This window comes from Mus musculus, chromosome 12 (assembly GCF_000001635.26).
Source record: "Mus musculus strain C57BL/6J chromosome 12, GRCm38.p6 C57BL/6J".
Lineage (NCBI taxonomy): Eukaryota > Metazoa > Chordata > Mammalia > Rodentia > Muridae > Mus > Mus musculus.
In genome coordinates this window covers 40,404,912-40,421,823 of record NC_000078.6, presented here as the reverse complement: position 1 = coordinate 40,421,823, position 16,912 = coordinate 40,404,912, and the positions used below count along the sequence as shown (strand labels likewise).

General features: G+C 41.5%; 1 protein-coding gene across 2 annotated transcripts in view; it reads left to right on the top strand.

Moving 5' to 3' along the window:
• The window catches only part of Zfp277 (zinc finger protein 277), a 130,745-nt gene that overhangs the window by 23,967 nt on the left and 89,866 nt on the right, over positions 1–16,912 (top strand). Inside the window, exon 2 of one of the 2 annotated variants that reach the window (NM_172575.3) lies at positions 10,871–11,248. The exons of the other annotated variant lie outside the window; for it this stretch is intronic. Within the exon in view, the coding sequence (NP_766163.2) occupies positions 10,871–11,248 (378 nt within the window). The remainder of the gene's footprint in view (positions 1–10,870; positions 11,249–16,912) is intronic. 2 annotated transcript variants of the gene reach the window in all.

Here is a 16,912-nt window from a genome sequence, read left to right as displayed (position 1 = left end):
CCAGTCCTGCAAGAGCAGCAAAGAGCTCTCTCTCCAATCTCCGAACATAATTTTTATCACTAAATATTACTACATTTGTATGGACATAGGACATTTTACTTTTCTATTCATTAGTTGATACACTTGTACCTTTGGCTGTTACATGTAATTCATCTTTAGTTTTGTTCTAACAATCAACCCAAGGCCATATGTATGTAAGCATATATCCTACCACCGAGCTATGCTAAACTTATAGTTTCTACTTACAATACAAATAGATGTATTTAACCTGATTGTTTTATATTATGCTAGTTGGTTTTCTAATATGTGATTGTTTATATGATTAGACAATTGTGTACAATTTTCAAAAATGAAATGCAAGTATTTTAACCTTCTGTAAATAGTAGCACAAATTTTGTTAGTTTATGATCAATCACTTTAAATACCTAGTTGTGGTCATAGAACTCGAATTATGTATCTTTTGGGAAAAAAAAGAAGTTTGTTTATTAATCTAAGACCTTTTTTGCAACTCATATCTTCTCTCCTCGCCTACTTTTTAGAAACACTTCTTCTTCCCAGCCTTCTGATTTCCCAGTGGCTGCCCATCTACCCTTCTTTCTGGCTCATGCTCCTTCAAGTCCTCATTTCCTCCCCTGAGGTATCCCTTGCCCCTCCTTCAAGAAAGCGAATGCAATCAACCAACTCTGCTTTAGTGCCCATAGGCTCTGAGGACCTGACAGCTAGTTATAACTGTATTTACCTTTCTCTCACTGGTGCTCTGGTACAGGGTCAGAGGGCAGAGGGACTAGGGGAAGGAAGGAGAAAAGGGAAAGCAAGCCTGGGGAAAGAGCCAAGGAAGAGCTAACTAAAGCTGTGTGTTGGTGGACTCTCAGGGTCTCTTCTGATGTCCCTTCCGAGCCCCTGAGCCACAGCTGTTGAAAGTGTTTAGCTTGCTGGGACTGCTACCGCACAAGACCATAGCTGGTGCCTTAAGTATCAGGTTCATTGTCTCATAGCTCTGAAGACTAAGAATCCATGGTCAAAGTTTTAGCAAGGTTCATTCCTTCAGGGCTATAAAAAGGAAGATCATCTGTTTCTAGGTCCTGTGGTCTCCTGGCCCCATTACCTAATTCCTTGACTTCTGGGTGCATCTCTATTGCACCTGACATCACCATAATATAGGGTGTGTGTGTCATCCTTTTTGTATGGATATTGGTCATACTGGATTATGATCTCTGACGGCCATTTGAACTTGATTACCTCTGTGAAGACCATTTTTCCTGATGAGATCACATTTTGGGGTCTGATGGTTTTACTTCCTTTCTAAAGGAATAGACTTCAGCCCATAGCATTGAACATTTTATTAGTGTTAGAGCATATAAAACTAAAACACTCACTGTCTGTCTTTGACAAGCATGTTTCCACAAAATAACTCATAGGTGGCTTTTAAATATGTACTAGTCCATGGACTTTATTGGTATCATAAGATAAATAATACATGACAATGCCTGGCTCTGAAGGGCTTAACTAGGGAATGTGATACTAAAATTGAATATAAAGGAGAGCAAGTCAAAGAGGGTGAGAAGAAAAACCTTGGAGGACCAGCCAGCTCTGAAGGAGGCAGGAGTGTGGCCTCAATGGAAATTACATGATGCATAGAGATAAAAACACGTTAAAACTGAGGAAAGTGTGTGGTAAAAGCAACTTGGTGACTATCTAGAAAAGACAGGTGCAGAGTACAGCATCTGTAGGGAGCGTTAGTGTAGCACTAAAGTAAGAAGCATTAGTTTCCTTTGGAGGAGAGCATTGCAGTGTGGAGTGTTAGTCAGTTCACTTGGAGGAGAAGGGGCAGTCTGGTGTCTGCAGAGCATCAGCCCACGTGCAGGAGACAAGCAGTGAAGACACTGAGCAGCTTTATATGGATGCAGGGATGCTGTCTCTCTTCCGATGGTACCTTCTTGTCATTACATACTTGACATACAGTAATCACAGAACAAGTATTGATATGGTTAATTTGATGAGTGACTTCGAAAATCCTAGCAATGTATGTTGGTTAGCTGTAGGGGAATGAGTTTAAAACAGGTAAGGAAAGTTTTGACTTGAGGGAATATTCAGGAGAGTAACATGAACAAATTGCACTCACAATATTAATTAGTCTTAAGGCAGTACACAGATAGGGTAAATTCAAGCTGGCAGCCAGAAATCTAGACAATACACTAGGCCACCTTAGAAACTACGTTGGCGTGAGACAATGCAGGCCTGAAATTGGAAATGGACAATTGATAGACCTTGAAGATACCCACTGATTCCAATCATTTGCCATGTTATATGATTTTTAAAGTTATTATGATTTAAATTAGAATTCTTTATCCATACACAAAACTCAAACAAGATCAAGGCAGCTAGACTCCCAACGTGGCTAGGGAAAAGGCTCAAGTTCAACCCCTATCTAAGAAAATATTAACCATTGATGGCTGCCAAAGGAAGGAGAGTCCATTTTCTTCAGGAATGTCAGCTCAGAGAGGCTATTTTCTCCAGTTGATGGTCCAACATCCATGCATAAAGAGAAAGCATCAAAATCCACAAGCTGTGGATTTGTGAGGTGAGAGGGCAGCAGAGAGAGAGAGATTGAGAAAGTGTGAGCATCAAAATAAAACAAAACAAAACAAAAAACCAAAAAAGAGAAAGCGTGAGCAAGTACACATGGGGATAAGGAGTTAAATGAAGGATGCCCTTCATTAAAACACATTATATGTATGGATGGATATGTATTTATCCAGTCAGTCAGTCAGTCATTTGTTTTGGTTTTTCAAGGCAGTATAGCTTTGGTTATCCTAGAACCTACTCTGAAGACCAGAATGGCCTCAAACTCAGAAATCCACCTGCCTCTATTCCAAATGCTGGAATTAAGGGTATGTGATACCATTGCCCGGTATGGATATTAAGTAAAATGCTTTTTTAAAAAAAGGTTATGATTCTTTGAGATTATAGTATATCAAGACTTTGAAACCTAGGATAGGAGCATATGCTTGTATCTTTATGTTCTGAATACTCACTTGGTGTTTGTGGACAAATGATAAAGGTCAAAGCTATGAGAAATTCATTTCCAGCTAATAGATGGTAACGGTTTAGTCTCTGTGAAGTATGAGCCTGACTAGCCATGTTCCAGCTTGGGAGGGGAATGAAGAAGTGGCTGTGTTTGAGACGGCTGCAGTGCATGCACTCTCAGGCTTTGCCTCTCAGTCGTGACTGTACCCTGAGATTGGCCTATCAACTAGCGTTAAAGTCAAAAGAGTGTGAGTGGCTCTGAAGGAGTAGGTGGGATTTTATGAAAGATTGACTCTATCTTATTTTTTTTCATTTTGATCAATACTGAAGAGCCAGAAGGCTGAGTATCTTCCATAGTTGAAAGCCAAAAGAAGAAACATGTTAATGATGGCAGCAGAATGAGGATACTGACAAAATACCCTTATGTTTTTCTAGTTATAATAATGAATTTCTATGAGTAACACAATGAAAAAAAATTACATAATACCAAAAGTATAAGGAAAAGGGGAATAAGATCATTCTAAGTCTGAATTTGGAGATAACCATTATCAATGTGCTTTTAAAAATATAATATTTTAAATTCTTTGAGTATTTCATAGAATATTTTTGATCATATTTACTTCTACTTCTCTCATCCCAGATCCACCTCATCTTCCCCAACTCTGTGCTCTCTTTTTTTATCCCCAAAAACCCATTGAGTCCAATCTGTGCTGCCCATGCACTCCTAACTGGGGGGCCTTCCAGTGGAGCATGGTACCCACTGGGAGCCACACCCCTAAAGAAAACTACTCTCTTTTCCCTGGAGGCCATCAGTGTCCATATCTCCTCAAGGAGTTTGTGCAGGCTTATCCATTAATGATTTAAGGTATGTCCTTCCAGACGTTTCTATGCATGCATGTAAATGTACATTTGTGCTTATATGTATATGTGTATATACCACTATATATGTATGTATGTATGTATGTATATATATATATATATATATATATATATATATATATATATACATACATATACACATTTATATTTGTATACATTCAAAATCTGTAGTCATTTTGGTGACTGGTATTCCCTGGGTTTTACCTATTCTCTCTGTCTCTCCTGTGGATCACTACCTTATTTTGCTTTCTAATACCAAATTGTCCTCCTTACAATGTTGCTTGATGCTCCTAACTGTACTATTTATTCTTGTGCGTTGGTTCTCTTATCTGTCCTCTGACCTAGACTGTCTACTGCATGTCACACATGTCTAGACTTGGCTTCACAATGTTTTCCCACTCATAGATAATGTTATCTGTGGTGCAAAAACAGAAAACGAAAATTGTCCTAGCAACATTTGTAGGCCAAAGTCCAACTGATCAGAGCTGCTGTGTCCTTCCATCTGGAGCCTTGGCATGGCCATAGCTTACTCTACGTTGAGAGGGTAAGATGAAGTAGGGAGAGCGTCTAATTTCTGATCCCTCTCATTTTGTTTTCTCCAATAAATACATGAGCTACTCAATAAAATACTGGTTTTAATACTCAAAATTGAGTCCCCTTACGCTCCCCTGGCAGAAGTGACTCTACTGTGTGTAGAGGGCTCCGTTAATAGTGTGTGAAATTGGCTCAAGCTTGAGACATGGAAGCTGCTTTTCAAGGCCCTCCATGCTTTTTGGACTCATAGTTTTACTACAGTAGTGTGTAACTACGTGAGTTGGTGCAGTTTGTACAGTGACACATGAACTCCATGCAAAGCAAAAGCTCAGTGGTTTCCTGTGACATTCCTAAGTATGTAGCTGATGAGAGAGAGTCTCGTTGGTGTGTGGGATTCTTACAGCACATGTAAGATGCAAAAGGATAGCTGCATGCAGTTAGGAAATGCTAATAGATGGCGACAGTCTAGAAAACCGAATAAAGAACAAAGTGCCTTTGTCCCATAAAGCCCCGATGTCTTTAGGCATCTCCTTAGACAAGTGGGTAGACACAGTTAGATAGCACAGAAATGTTCCTGTGTCCCATGCAAAGCTAGAGGCTGTGATTTTCTTGAGCCACTGAAAAAGAAAAAAAAAATATTTATCCAGTTTCCAAAATCCATCAGGATGAGTCGGCAAACACACTCTAAAGGCCGGCAGTACTCACCTTTGACCCCAGCTGAAGCATCTGGTAGCATCTGCATCTGTTTCCTCACCTGGATAAGAATTCTGAAGCCCAATCCACAAATAAAAGTTGCTAGACCTCAGTGTTGAAGAACATTGACATGAAAAATATTGACAAATATGACCAAAATCCTGACCATGGGACTCAGTAAAAGAAAACTAAAGAAATTATAACTTGGGTTCTATAAAATTGACTGGGTGAATAACAAAGAAACAGATGAGCAAGATGTGTCCAAATTGGAGCAGTATCTCAAGACAGGCTACCCACTTAAAGGAGAACTATGAATAAAGTGTGGTTTTAATCCTTGCAGAAGTTATAAATAAATACATAAACGGAAAAGTCACAGTGTGGTTTAATAAATGGTGTCCTGCAAGTAGAGTAGATAAGCAACTCTTCTGACAAAGGCGGCTCCTGAGAGGGTGAAGACAGGCTGTTCCAAAGGAAGGCTCAAAGTGATTGTTATGGCTGTTTCAAGACTCTTGACCTCCTAGTCCAGTTATTAAAAGTTTTGGTTCTTTGTTGTGTTGATAAATATAATTTAAGAATTTTGCTGTTACTTGTTGCAAGTAAAAAGCAGAAAATTCCTTTGAGGTTATAGTGCTTTTGTTTACTAGAACTGCATTATAAGCCTACCTTTGACCATCAGGAAGCCCTGGGCATGACAGCTAACCCTTGTTCACTGAGCACTTGGGTAGCTAAGGCAAGGAATTATCCACTTTGGGGATAACCTGGTCTACATAATTCAGGGAAGCCAGGACTACTACTATCTTAAGAAATAAAAATAAACCTTGAACAAAGTATGACAATAAACCTTGAACAAAGTATGACAGTAGAGTCATTTGCTGCCTAACGTCATTTGCAGGAAACTGCAAACAATACTGACTCTGCCGCTTTACAGTTTAGCTCTCCAGCTATCCCTCCCCCTGACCTTGACGAGAAGCCAAAAAAGCTCACTGCTTTGAGAAGAATCTCAAATGTATTTCGGATGAATCTGTGCTACTGATTTGTCCCTTCTCTTCCTTTGGTAATGTTTCTTTATCTATGACTTCAGTTCATCTTCATTCTCAAACAACCTAAAAGCAACCCTGTTCCTGTCCCTGCCAATACCCAGAGCAGTGCTTCATACTTACCCGAGTCCTTTATCTCCAGCACAATCCAAGCTGAGTCCAGCTGCCAGATAGATAGCTTACCCTTCTCCAGTGGCCCCAGCCTTGAAGGGTCATCATACACAGAACAACGCACTTACAGCCTTCATTTTCTGATCCTTTTAAAAGATTTTGATTCTGTTTCCCGCCACGAATCTCAAGGTGGAAATCTCTTTGTTGCTATACCTTATTATTAAAAGAAGATTTAAATGAGCATCAGAGAATGTGCAATATGGCTTTGCTTTAGTTTCTTAAACCGTCAAAGTTCCCCTGTTGGTGTTGGTGCCTTCCTTCTTTTTGCTGTGCACTGAAGGTTCTTTGCAGTTGGTCCCCATAGCAACACTGAATAATGCTAATGAAACTGCAGCATCTTAAGCTCACCCACGGAGAATCTCTGTGAAAATTGCCATGAAACACAGTTGCACTTCTTTTCTTTCCTTTCTTTAAAAGAGGTTGGCATTTGGAATCTTTGCTGTGATCAAGACTTAACTCTCTAAATTACCTGGTTAGAATTGGAATCTCTAATTTAGAGCTGCTTTTGAGAAGATGGTATTCTGTAGCGAGGACACTTTCTTCCTCCACATTCACACTCCAGGTTGGTGTACAACAGTCGGTCTCAAAATACAGTTCCCCAGCAGCTTCAGCATCACCTGGGGGCTTGGTAGCAGTGCTAACTCACATGCCACACCCAAATTAGCTGAAGCAGCAGTTGAGGAGCCCCTACCCAAGAAAGGTGTGCTACTGGAGGCTGTTAGTATGTCCTAGCTCGAGCTAACATGATTAGGAATTCTTTTACTAAGATTAAATACATTATTTAAATGTATTTAAATTAGGAAGCCTGGCTGGATACCATTTTGTGTAAGGTAAAATATAGTGTTGTAAAGTGCATAATTGATTTTAGCTCCTGAAGTGTTTCCCAACCCTGATTTGTCATTAGCAAGCATAAGAAAAAGCCAAGTTATTGCTCCTACATTTAGTCTTTGTTAATAGTAATGACTCAAAAGTATAAAAGCCTTCAGATATTTGGATTTTTTTCCCCAGCATTTTTTAAGGGGCTAGGCTAATCTTCCAAATAGTGTTTTGTCTGATTGTGACTCAGCTTTTTTATTCTTGAACACTTCAGAAGCATACAGTGAAATCAGGGTTGGTTGCTTGCTTGCTTGTTTTGGCACCTATGACTTAATAGAACAAAAATAAGAAGCAGATATAATAGAAAATTGTAAACAGGATAAGTTAACCTTGTCTCAAGCATTTGAACAGGCAGGTAGACCTCAAAACAAGATGCAGGCAGAAATTTTAACTGGAGCCAGTCTTCGTGTTAATCAGGCTCTCCTCACTGTCCCAGAGTATGGTACCTGAGACAGACAGCTTAGGAGGGAAAGATTTGTTTGGGCTCAGAATTTCAGGGCCTTCTTTTCATGGCTCTCTGGTTTCTTTGCTCCGGCCAAGGCAAGGCAGAAGTGTGATGGAGATAGAGCATGCTATACAAACTGTTTACCTCGTGCAAGACCAGAGGCCCCAGAGCCAGGACCTCAAAGGACCACTTCTACCACCCCAACTTCTCCAGTTCCACGACTTTCCAAAAATCGATTTTGAATCTGCCGATGGATTGAGCAAACCTCTCATAGTGTAGTGACCTGTGAGATCCTCCACACAGACACATCCAGAAGTGTGCTTCAGTCGTGTCCTAGATGCCTTTCAGTGCATCATAGTCTGTAAAGTATTTAAGTATTTAAGTAATACTGTAAAGTATTTAAGAGGATTGGTCCTCCCCACGAGCAAACCATCTATATGCCAAAATATTAGTACAGAGCCTAAGGAATTTGTGTTGTTGGTGGCCTGTCTTGACCTGAACACAAGGCTGCCAGTATAACAAAGCCATGATAAACTTCAGCAGGTTACAGTGATGCAAGCAGTACACACCTGTAATCCCACCAACTTGAGATAAAGTGGAATTGTCATCATGATGTCAAGGCCAGTTTGAACTACGTACAGAGCTGAGACAGCATGAGGTCAAATAGGCCAGGGAGACAGGAACAGCTTTGTTGGACTCTCATTTTTCTTCTAAATACCTTTTTTGGGTTTTTTGTTTGTTTGTTTTGGTTTTGTTTGGGGGGTTTTGTTTTTGTTTTTCGAGACAGGATTTCTCTGTGTAGCCCTGGCTGTCCTGGAACTCACTCTGTAGACCAGGCTGGCCACAAACTCAGAAGTCCGCCTGCCTCTGCCTCTCAAGTGCTGGGATTAAAGGTGTGTGCCACCACTGCCCAGCTCTCCTAATATCTTATGTACAAAAATATCAAATGTTCTTGCTACTAGACATGGAAAGAAGACACCCCTTTAATCCTCATGAAGACCACGTTAGGTTAGTCATGTGAGAACATTTCAAAGAAAGTTTTATAAGGATTGAAGCACGGAAATAGAGTGTTTCTGTACTTGTTTGAACAATTTTGTTCTATAATTATTGGACTGAATTATTCACCCAGATAAGAAATGTGTTAGTTTTCTCTTTCTTTTTACATTTCTACACCTGTCTAAAACTTAAAATTGGGGGATTGGGAGTGTAATAAGAATTGAGGATATAAAATAATTCTGGGTTTGTTCAGAGAACTAATGACTTATAGTGTTCTTTAATTTCTCTGTCAGTATCTCAGAAAACCGCACCACGTCTTATACCAGGGGCTTACCAGCTCTCTGAAGATTTTGATGTTGAATACTTACTTTTCAAGAAATTTCATGCTTCACCCACTGCAAACAACATGCTTTGATAACTGTGGTGATAAGTCATTTTCATTTACCGACTCCATACCAGATATTCCTAAGTTATTGTTCTTTTTTGTTTTTTGTTGTCATGGTTATTTTCACTTCTTGCCTGGTGACCCATTCATTAGTCAAGTAAATATTTCCCATGGGTTTCCTGGGTGCAAGAACCAGAAGAATCAAACCTAAAGAGCCAGATCTGCTGTCCACATGGAACATAAAGATTCCTGGGAGAAACGGGCATCAGCATTTAGTGTCTCTCTCTATTCTCATTGGTGGCAGAGAACAAGAGGCATGAAGTCAATGTGATGGAACCAGGGCAATTCAGGGCCTGGAAGGATTCCCCATGCAAAATCGATGATGGAAAATGAGAGGTCTTGTGACAATGGACACGTTGAATTGATGCTATTTTCAGCTTGAGGTTGGGATAACAGAGATGACTGAGGCTAAACAAAACCAGCCATCTGAATCTGGACTGAAGCTTCAGAAGCACTGAGTTACTACCACCGTCATCCACATTTATGATCCCTTTGGAAGGAGGTAGAGTCTAAGTCCTTGAGTATTAGAGTGCTCACCTCGTGTGTACAAGACCCTGGGTGCAATCTTACTCAAGATTCAAAGGCTTTACATCGTAAGTACTGTACTTAGTTAGCCAGGTGGATCTGGCTAATTGTTGCCATTTTATAAGCCATGGAAGAACCTGGCCCCTTAACGTATTAGGTCTGTGAGCTTACAGAAACTGATTCCAATACATACAAGACTCTGTGAGTTTACTCCCAGATTAGATGACCAGCCTCGTGTAATGAAAATTAAAAGTGAGTCCCAATTTCATTTGAATTTCAGGTAAATAGTAAGTACATTTTTTTCATGCATGGGGTGTATCAACTATGCAGCACCAGACAGTGTTTGAAATAAATTTTTACTTTTTAAAGTATGCTTTATTTACTTAAAACTCAATTTTTTTTAAATTAGGTATTTTCTTCATTTACATTTCCAATGCTATCCCAAAAGTCCCCCCATACCCCCCACCCCCCACCCACTCCTGCTTCTTGGCCCTGGCGTTCCCCTGTACTGAGGCATATAAAGTTTGCAAGACCGATGGTCCTCTCTTTCCAATGATGGCCAACTAGGTCATCTTCTGATACATATGCAGCTAGAAACACGAGCTCTAGGGGGGTACTGGTTAGTTCATTTTGTTGTTCCACCTATAGGGTTGCAGATTCCTTTAGCTTGGGTACTTTCTCTAGCTCCTCCATTGGGGGGACCTGTGATCCATCCAATAGCTGACTGTGAGCATCCACTTCTGTGTTTGCTAGGCCCCGGCATAGCCTCACAAGAGACAGCTCTATCTGGGTCCTTTCAGCAAAATCTTGCTAGTTTATGCAACGGTGTCAGCGTTTGAAGGCTGATTATGGGATGGATCCCCGGGTATGGGAGTCTCTAGATGGTCCATCCTTTCATCTCAGCTCCTAACTTTGTCTCTGTAACTCCTTCCATGAGTGTTTTGTTCCCAATTCTAAGAAGGGGCAAAGTGTCCACATTTTGGTCTTCGTTCTTCTTGAGTTTCATGTGCTTTGCAGATTGTATCTTGTATGTTGGGTATTCTAAGTTTCCAGGCTAATATCCACTTATCAGTGAGTACATATCATGTGAGTTCTTTTGTGATTGGGTTACCTCACTCAGGATGATGCCCTCCAGGTCCAACCATTTGCCTAGTAATTTCATAAGTTCATTCTTTTTAATAGCTGAGTAGTACTCCATTGTGTAAATATACCATATTTTCTGTATCCATTCCTTTGTTGCAGGACATCTGGGTTCTTTCCAGCTTCTGGCTACTATAAATAAGGCTGCTATGAACATAGTGGAGCATGTGTCCTTCTTACCAGTTGGAACATCTTCTGGATATATTGCAGCATCCTCCGGTATTACTATGTCCAATTTTCTGAGGAACCGCCAGACTGATTTCCAGAGTGGTTGTACAAGCTTGCAATCCCACCAACAATGGAGGAGTGTTCCTCTTTCTCCACATCCTCACCAGCATCTGCTGTCACCTGAGTTTTTGATCTTAGCCATTCTGACGGGTGTGAGGTGGAATCTCAGGATTGCTTTGATTTGCATTTCCCTGATGATTAAGGATGCTGAACATTTTTTCAGGTGCTTCTCAGCCATTTGGTATTCCTCAGGTGAGAATTCTTTGTTTAGCTCTGAGGCCCATTTTTTAATGGGGTTATTTGATTTTCTGGAGTCCATCTTCTTGAGCTCTTTTTATATATTGAATATTAGTCCCCCTATCTGATTTAAGATAGGTAAAGATCCTTTCCTAATCTGTTGGTGGCCTTTTTGTCTTATTGACGGTGTCTTTTGCCTTACAGAAGCTTTGCAATTTTATGAGGTCCCATTTGTCGATTCTCGATCTTACAGCACAAGCCATTGCTGTTCTATTCAGGAATTTTTTCCCCTGTGCCCATATCTTCGAGGCTTTTCCCCACTTTCTCCTCTATAAGTTTCAGTGTCTCTGGTTTTATGTGGAGTTCCTTAATCCACTTAGATTCGACCTTAGTACAAGGAGATAGGAATGGATCAATTCACATTCTTCTACATGATAGCCACCAGTTGTGCCAGTACCATTTGTTAAAACTCAAATTTAATTGGGCATATTGTACTTAATATGATCCTCATAGTTAGCCCCAGTCCTGTGCAATTACTTGTAATTTATTTACTTTTTGTTGAGTGATTGCTATATTCCAGGTGCGAGAAAGTTCAAATAAGAAGTGGTTTTGTGGCCAAGCGGTGGTGGTGCACACCTTTAATCCCAGCACTTGGGAGGCAGAGGCAGGCAGATTTCTAAGTTCGAAGCCAGCCTGGTCTACAAATTGAGTTCCAGGACAGTCAGGGCTATACAGAGAAACCCTGTCTCAAAAAACGTAGTTTTGTTTATTTGCTTTGTTTTCTGTAAGACAGAAACTCAAATGTGGAGTATAGTCTTGGCTGTCCTAGAATACACTGTGTAACCCAGGCTAGCCTCAAACTTGTGGCAATTCTCCTGCCTTAACCTCTCTGGGCATGATCCATTGTGGTGGTTGGAATGAGAATCACCCCTACGGACGTGTATGTTTTCATTCCTGGATCCCCGTTGGTGGGACTGTTTGGGAAGGATTCAGAGGTGTGGCCTTGCTGGAGGAGGGGTGTCACTGAGGGTGGGGCTTTAAAAGGTTGGGATTTTAAAACCTCAAGCCATTGCCAGTACATCTGCCTCCTGCTTGTGGATCAAGATGTAAGGTCTCAGCTACTGCTCCCGTGCCTTGCCAGCCACTGCCCCACTTCCCACCATGATGTTCATGGACTCTAACCCTCTGAAACTGTGATCCCAGTTACTTAGGACTTCAACAAGTCTCCCCGGTCACGGTATCTTATCACACCAATACAAAAGCCCAGCACAAATAGGAAGTTTTTAAAAGAAAAATAAAATCTAGGGCTATGGTGATGTCTCGATGAATAAAGCCCACAGTGCTAGCATGAGTGGATCTTCAGAACCCACACAAGAGCCTGTTACTCGGTGTTATTAGACGCGTTCTCACGACCGGCCAGGAAAGACGCAACAAACCAGAATCTTCTGCGGCAAAGCTTTATTGCTTACATCTTCAGGAGCAGGAGTGCAAGAAGCAAGAGAGAGAGAAAACGAAACCCCGTCCCTTTTTTAGGAGAGTTATATTTCGCCTAGGACGTGTCACTCCCTGATTGGCTGCAGCCCATCGGCCGAGTTGACGTCACGGGGAAGGCAGAGCACATGGAGTGGAGAACCACCCTCGGCATATGCGCAGATTATTTGTTTACCACTTAGAACACAGCTGTCAGCGCCATCTTGTAACGGCGAATGTGGGCGCGGCTCCCAACATCTCCCCCTTTCCTTTTAATAAGAGCAAATAGGCCACCCATATTAATGAGAGTGGAGATAGAGGTCAAATCCCCAGTGTGTAGGTAAAGGAGCCATGTACAGGATTAGCTCTTAGGCTCACAGGCTTTTACCCAGAGCAACCCTGACCTGCTCCCGTGTCGTTTTGCCTGGGGGAAGGGAACTAGGACACTGAACCTTCATGAAAGATGACATGTCTCCCTAGAATAGGCTCATATATGCCGCAGAGCCTTTCCATTGCAGTGCTTAGCCGTGCAACTCTCTCGGGCTGCTGAAGCACACTCACTCTATCCCGTGCAATGAGTCTAGCCTCGTGAGATGTAAGAGCTGAGTGGCCAGCGACCTATTGCCTAAGCATAGATAACCATATATCAGGGGGAGCTCCATGTTCTAGTCCTGCAAGCGCCTGGGCAATAACCACCTTGTCTCTCCTAGTTTAGGCCTTAAGCTTACAGACCAATCAAAGAAGCAACACTAATCCACAGCAAAGTGTATCTCCAAATAATATTAATCCCACCCAATTTTTTAAAGAAAGAAAATGCTGAGGAGATCCAATTGGGTAATCCTTTGGTCAGGGACAGGTCCAAGCGCGTGGAGTTGACCTGAAGTCTCAATTCCCGAAGGATCTGTTCAAATTCAGCCATCCAATTCTGTAACATATACTGAAAAAGACTTTTTGACAATTTAGCTGCCCTAGTAAATTTAACATACTGAATGGAAGTAACACACAATCCCGGAAACTTTTGTTCACATCCCTGCTGAGTTATTTGTCATAATACATCTAGTTGTATCTGGACAAGATCTATGAGTTGATTAACCAGCATGAGACCTCTCTGTATCTTGACATTAGCTGAGGCCTGTTCATCTATGACTGTAGTCACTGAGGCTGACAAAGTGTTAATGGTGTCAGTCGTCTGGACCTGTCCAGACAGAGCCAAGGCTGTCTGAATTAAGGCCAAACCCAGTTCCTAGTTAGTGGTAAAAAAGCAAGAGAATACTTGAGCATTATACATCACCGTCATTGGGAGTGGAAATGTCGACATTATCCCCCAACGCTGCTCTCTTTTTATTATTGACGCCCTGGACATCACCAAGACGAGGGACATTAGTATTCCCTTGGTCAGTCTGGATTTTTCGGGTGAGTCTTTCTGGTATCCAAAATGGGTTGTCTTCATTCTGTGGGAAAACACAGATAGCTCCCCTGGATCTTATCAAAATAGGATCCGGGCCATACCATTTATTATCAAGGACATTTTTCCATCTAACCATCTCATTGGGCCTATCTGGCTCTGAACAATGACGTTCAGCCGCAGTATGGCCATGAGCATCAATATTTAAAAAATTGAGTGTAAAGAGTGCCAAAGACACAGACACTCTTGGTGCTCGGGGTACAGTCTCCTCAAAAGTTCCCCTCTTCTGTTTTATAAGATAGGCTTTGAGGGTGCGATGCGCACGCTCAACAATACCCTGTCCTTGAGGGTTGTATGGAAGTCCAGTCAGGTGGGTTACGTCCATCTGACGGCAGAACTGTTGGAATTTTTGAGACGTATAAGCTGGTCCATTATCAGTCTTAAGGAGTCTGGGTTTCCCCCAAGCACTCCATGCCTCAAGACAATGTTGAATCACATGTGAGGCTTTTTCTCCAGTTAACGGAGAAGCAAACATGATGCCAGAACATGTGTCAATGGACACATGGAGATATTGAAGTTTTCCAAAGGAAGAAACATGTGTAACATCCATTTGCCAGACCTGTAGAGGTCGAATACCGCGTGGGTTAATTCCCACATGAGGAACTGGCAAGAACTCACAGCAGCTTTGACATTGAGTAACAATGTCACGGGCTTCTTTTCTTGTCAAGGAGAAACGACTGCGTAATGTTTCAGCCGTCACATGAAAATTGTTATGAAAATTTCTTGCAGCCTCTACCGGGGATGATAGGGCAGCAGCCACCACTTTAGTGGCCTTATCTGCCAAATCATTTCCCAGAGCCATGGGGCCAGGTAGGCCTGAATGGGCTCTAACATGAGTAATATAAACAGGAAATCTTCTAGATAACAAAACTAATTGTATCTGCTGAAAAATATTGGCAACTCTACTGGAAGGCTTAATCACTCCAGCCACTTCTAAAAGATTTACTGCATTAACCACATAACAGGAATCTGACACAATATTAAGGGGTTCTAAAAAGGTTTTTAAAACTTCTAAGACCACTAAACATTCTACCACTTGAGGTGAATTTTCATTATATTGTTTGGATACCACTTTACCATTAGCCACATAGGCACCTATGCCAGTTTTTGATCCATCAGTATATACCACAATCCCATTTTTAAGTGGGTTTCTTACTGTTATTTGTGGAAACACAACAGATTGATTTTGGGCAAACTGTAAGATTGGATGTTTTGGATAATGGTTATCTATTTTTCCTGAAAAGGAGGTAACTAAAACTGCCCAATCATTAGATGTGGCTGCCAAGGTTTGAACCTGTGCAGCGGTATAAGGTACAATTAAAAGATATGGACTTTGCCCAAAGTGGGTGATTGCTGCTTTTAGGCCTTTAAGGGCAAGCTGTGCAATTGCATCAGGATACCAATCTATTATTTTAGCTGGGGATACGTTTGGATGGATCCACAACAATGGCCCATTCTGCCACAAAACTGCGGTTGGCAATTGTGCTGTCTTAAAGACACACAAACTGAAAGGCTGCGAATCCTCAATACGTTGTAATTGTGCATTCTGTAAGGCCTTTTCCACTTTTTGTAAGGCCTGGTTAGCAGCTAGAGTAAGAGTCCTAGGGGAGAAGATATGAGGATCTCCTTCTAAAATACTAAACAAAGGCCTTAACTCAGCGGAAGGAATCTTTAAAAAAGGTCTGAGCCAATTAATATCTCCCAACAGCTTTTGAAAATCATTTAAGGTATGGAGGTGATCTCTTCTTATCTCTACCTTTTGGGGCACAATCTTATCTGGGGACACCACAGAGCCCAAGAATTGTCCTGTATCAGAAATTTGGACCTTTTCTGTGGCTATCTGTAAACCCCACTGACTTAAAGTTTTAAGTAGAAAAGGATATGCCTTTTGTAGCATGGTAAGGTCTTTATGGCACAGGAGGATGTCATCCATGTAAAGGAGCAAAATTAAAGAGGGGAATTGTTCCCTCACTGGCAAAAGAGCTTCTTGTACATAAAGTTGACACATAGTAGGACTATTGGACATTCCCTGTGGTAAGACCTTCCATTGATACCTCTTATCAGGTTCCATGTGATTAATAGAGGGGATGGTAAAGGCAAATCTGGGCCTATCCCTTGGACACAAAGGTATAGAAAAGAAACAATCTTTAATATCTATAATAATTAAATTCCAGCCACGTGGTAAGGCGGAAAGTACAGGGAGACCCCTCTGTACTGGGCCAAATAAGTTCATTTGCTCATTAATGGCTCTGAGGTCATGGAGCAGTCTCCACTTTCCTGACTTTTTCTTAATTACAAAAATTGGAGTATTCCAAGGTGAGGTAGATGGCTCAATATGGCCTAGTTTTAATTGTTCCTCTACCAGTTGAATCACAGCTTCTAGTTTTTCAGAGGATAGGTGCCATTGAGGAACCCACACTGGGTCCCCTGTTTTCCATGGTATGGGTCGTGCTGCCCCAATGGCCACTAAGGAAAAACCCAGACCCTGTCTGTCTTGGTTTCCATTAGGTGAGATGGGCTCTATCCTTCCCTGTTCTTGATGTCCTAACCCTTTCCCTTCTTTATAACCCATCTTTGCCATGATATTTTTTGCTTTAGTTGAATACGCTCCCGATGGGGCGTTTTCATTGGACAAAATAAGGCCCAAATGCTGCATAATATCCCTTCCCCAGAGGTTAACCGGGAGTGGGAGCACATAAGGTATGAATTTCCCTTGCTGTCCTTCAGAGGATTCCCACGTCAAG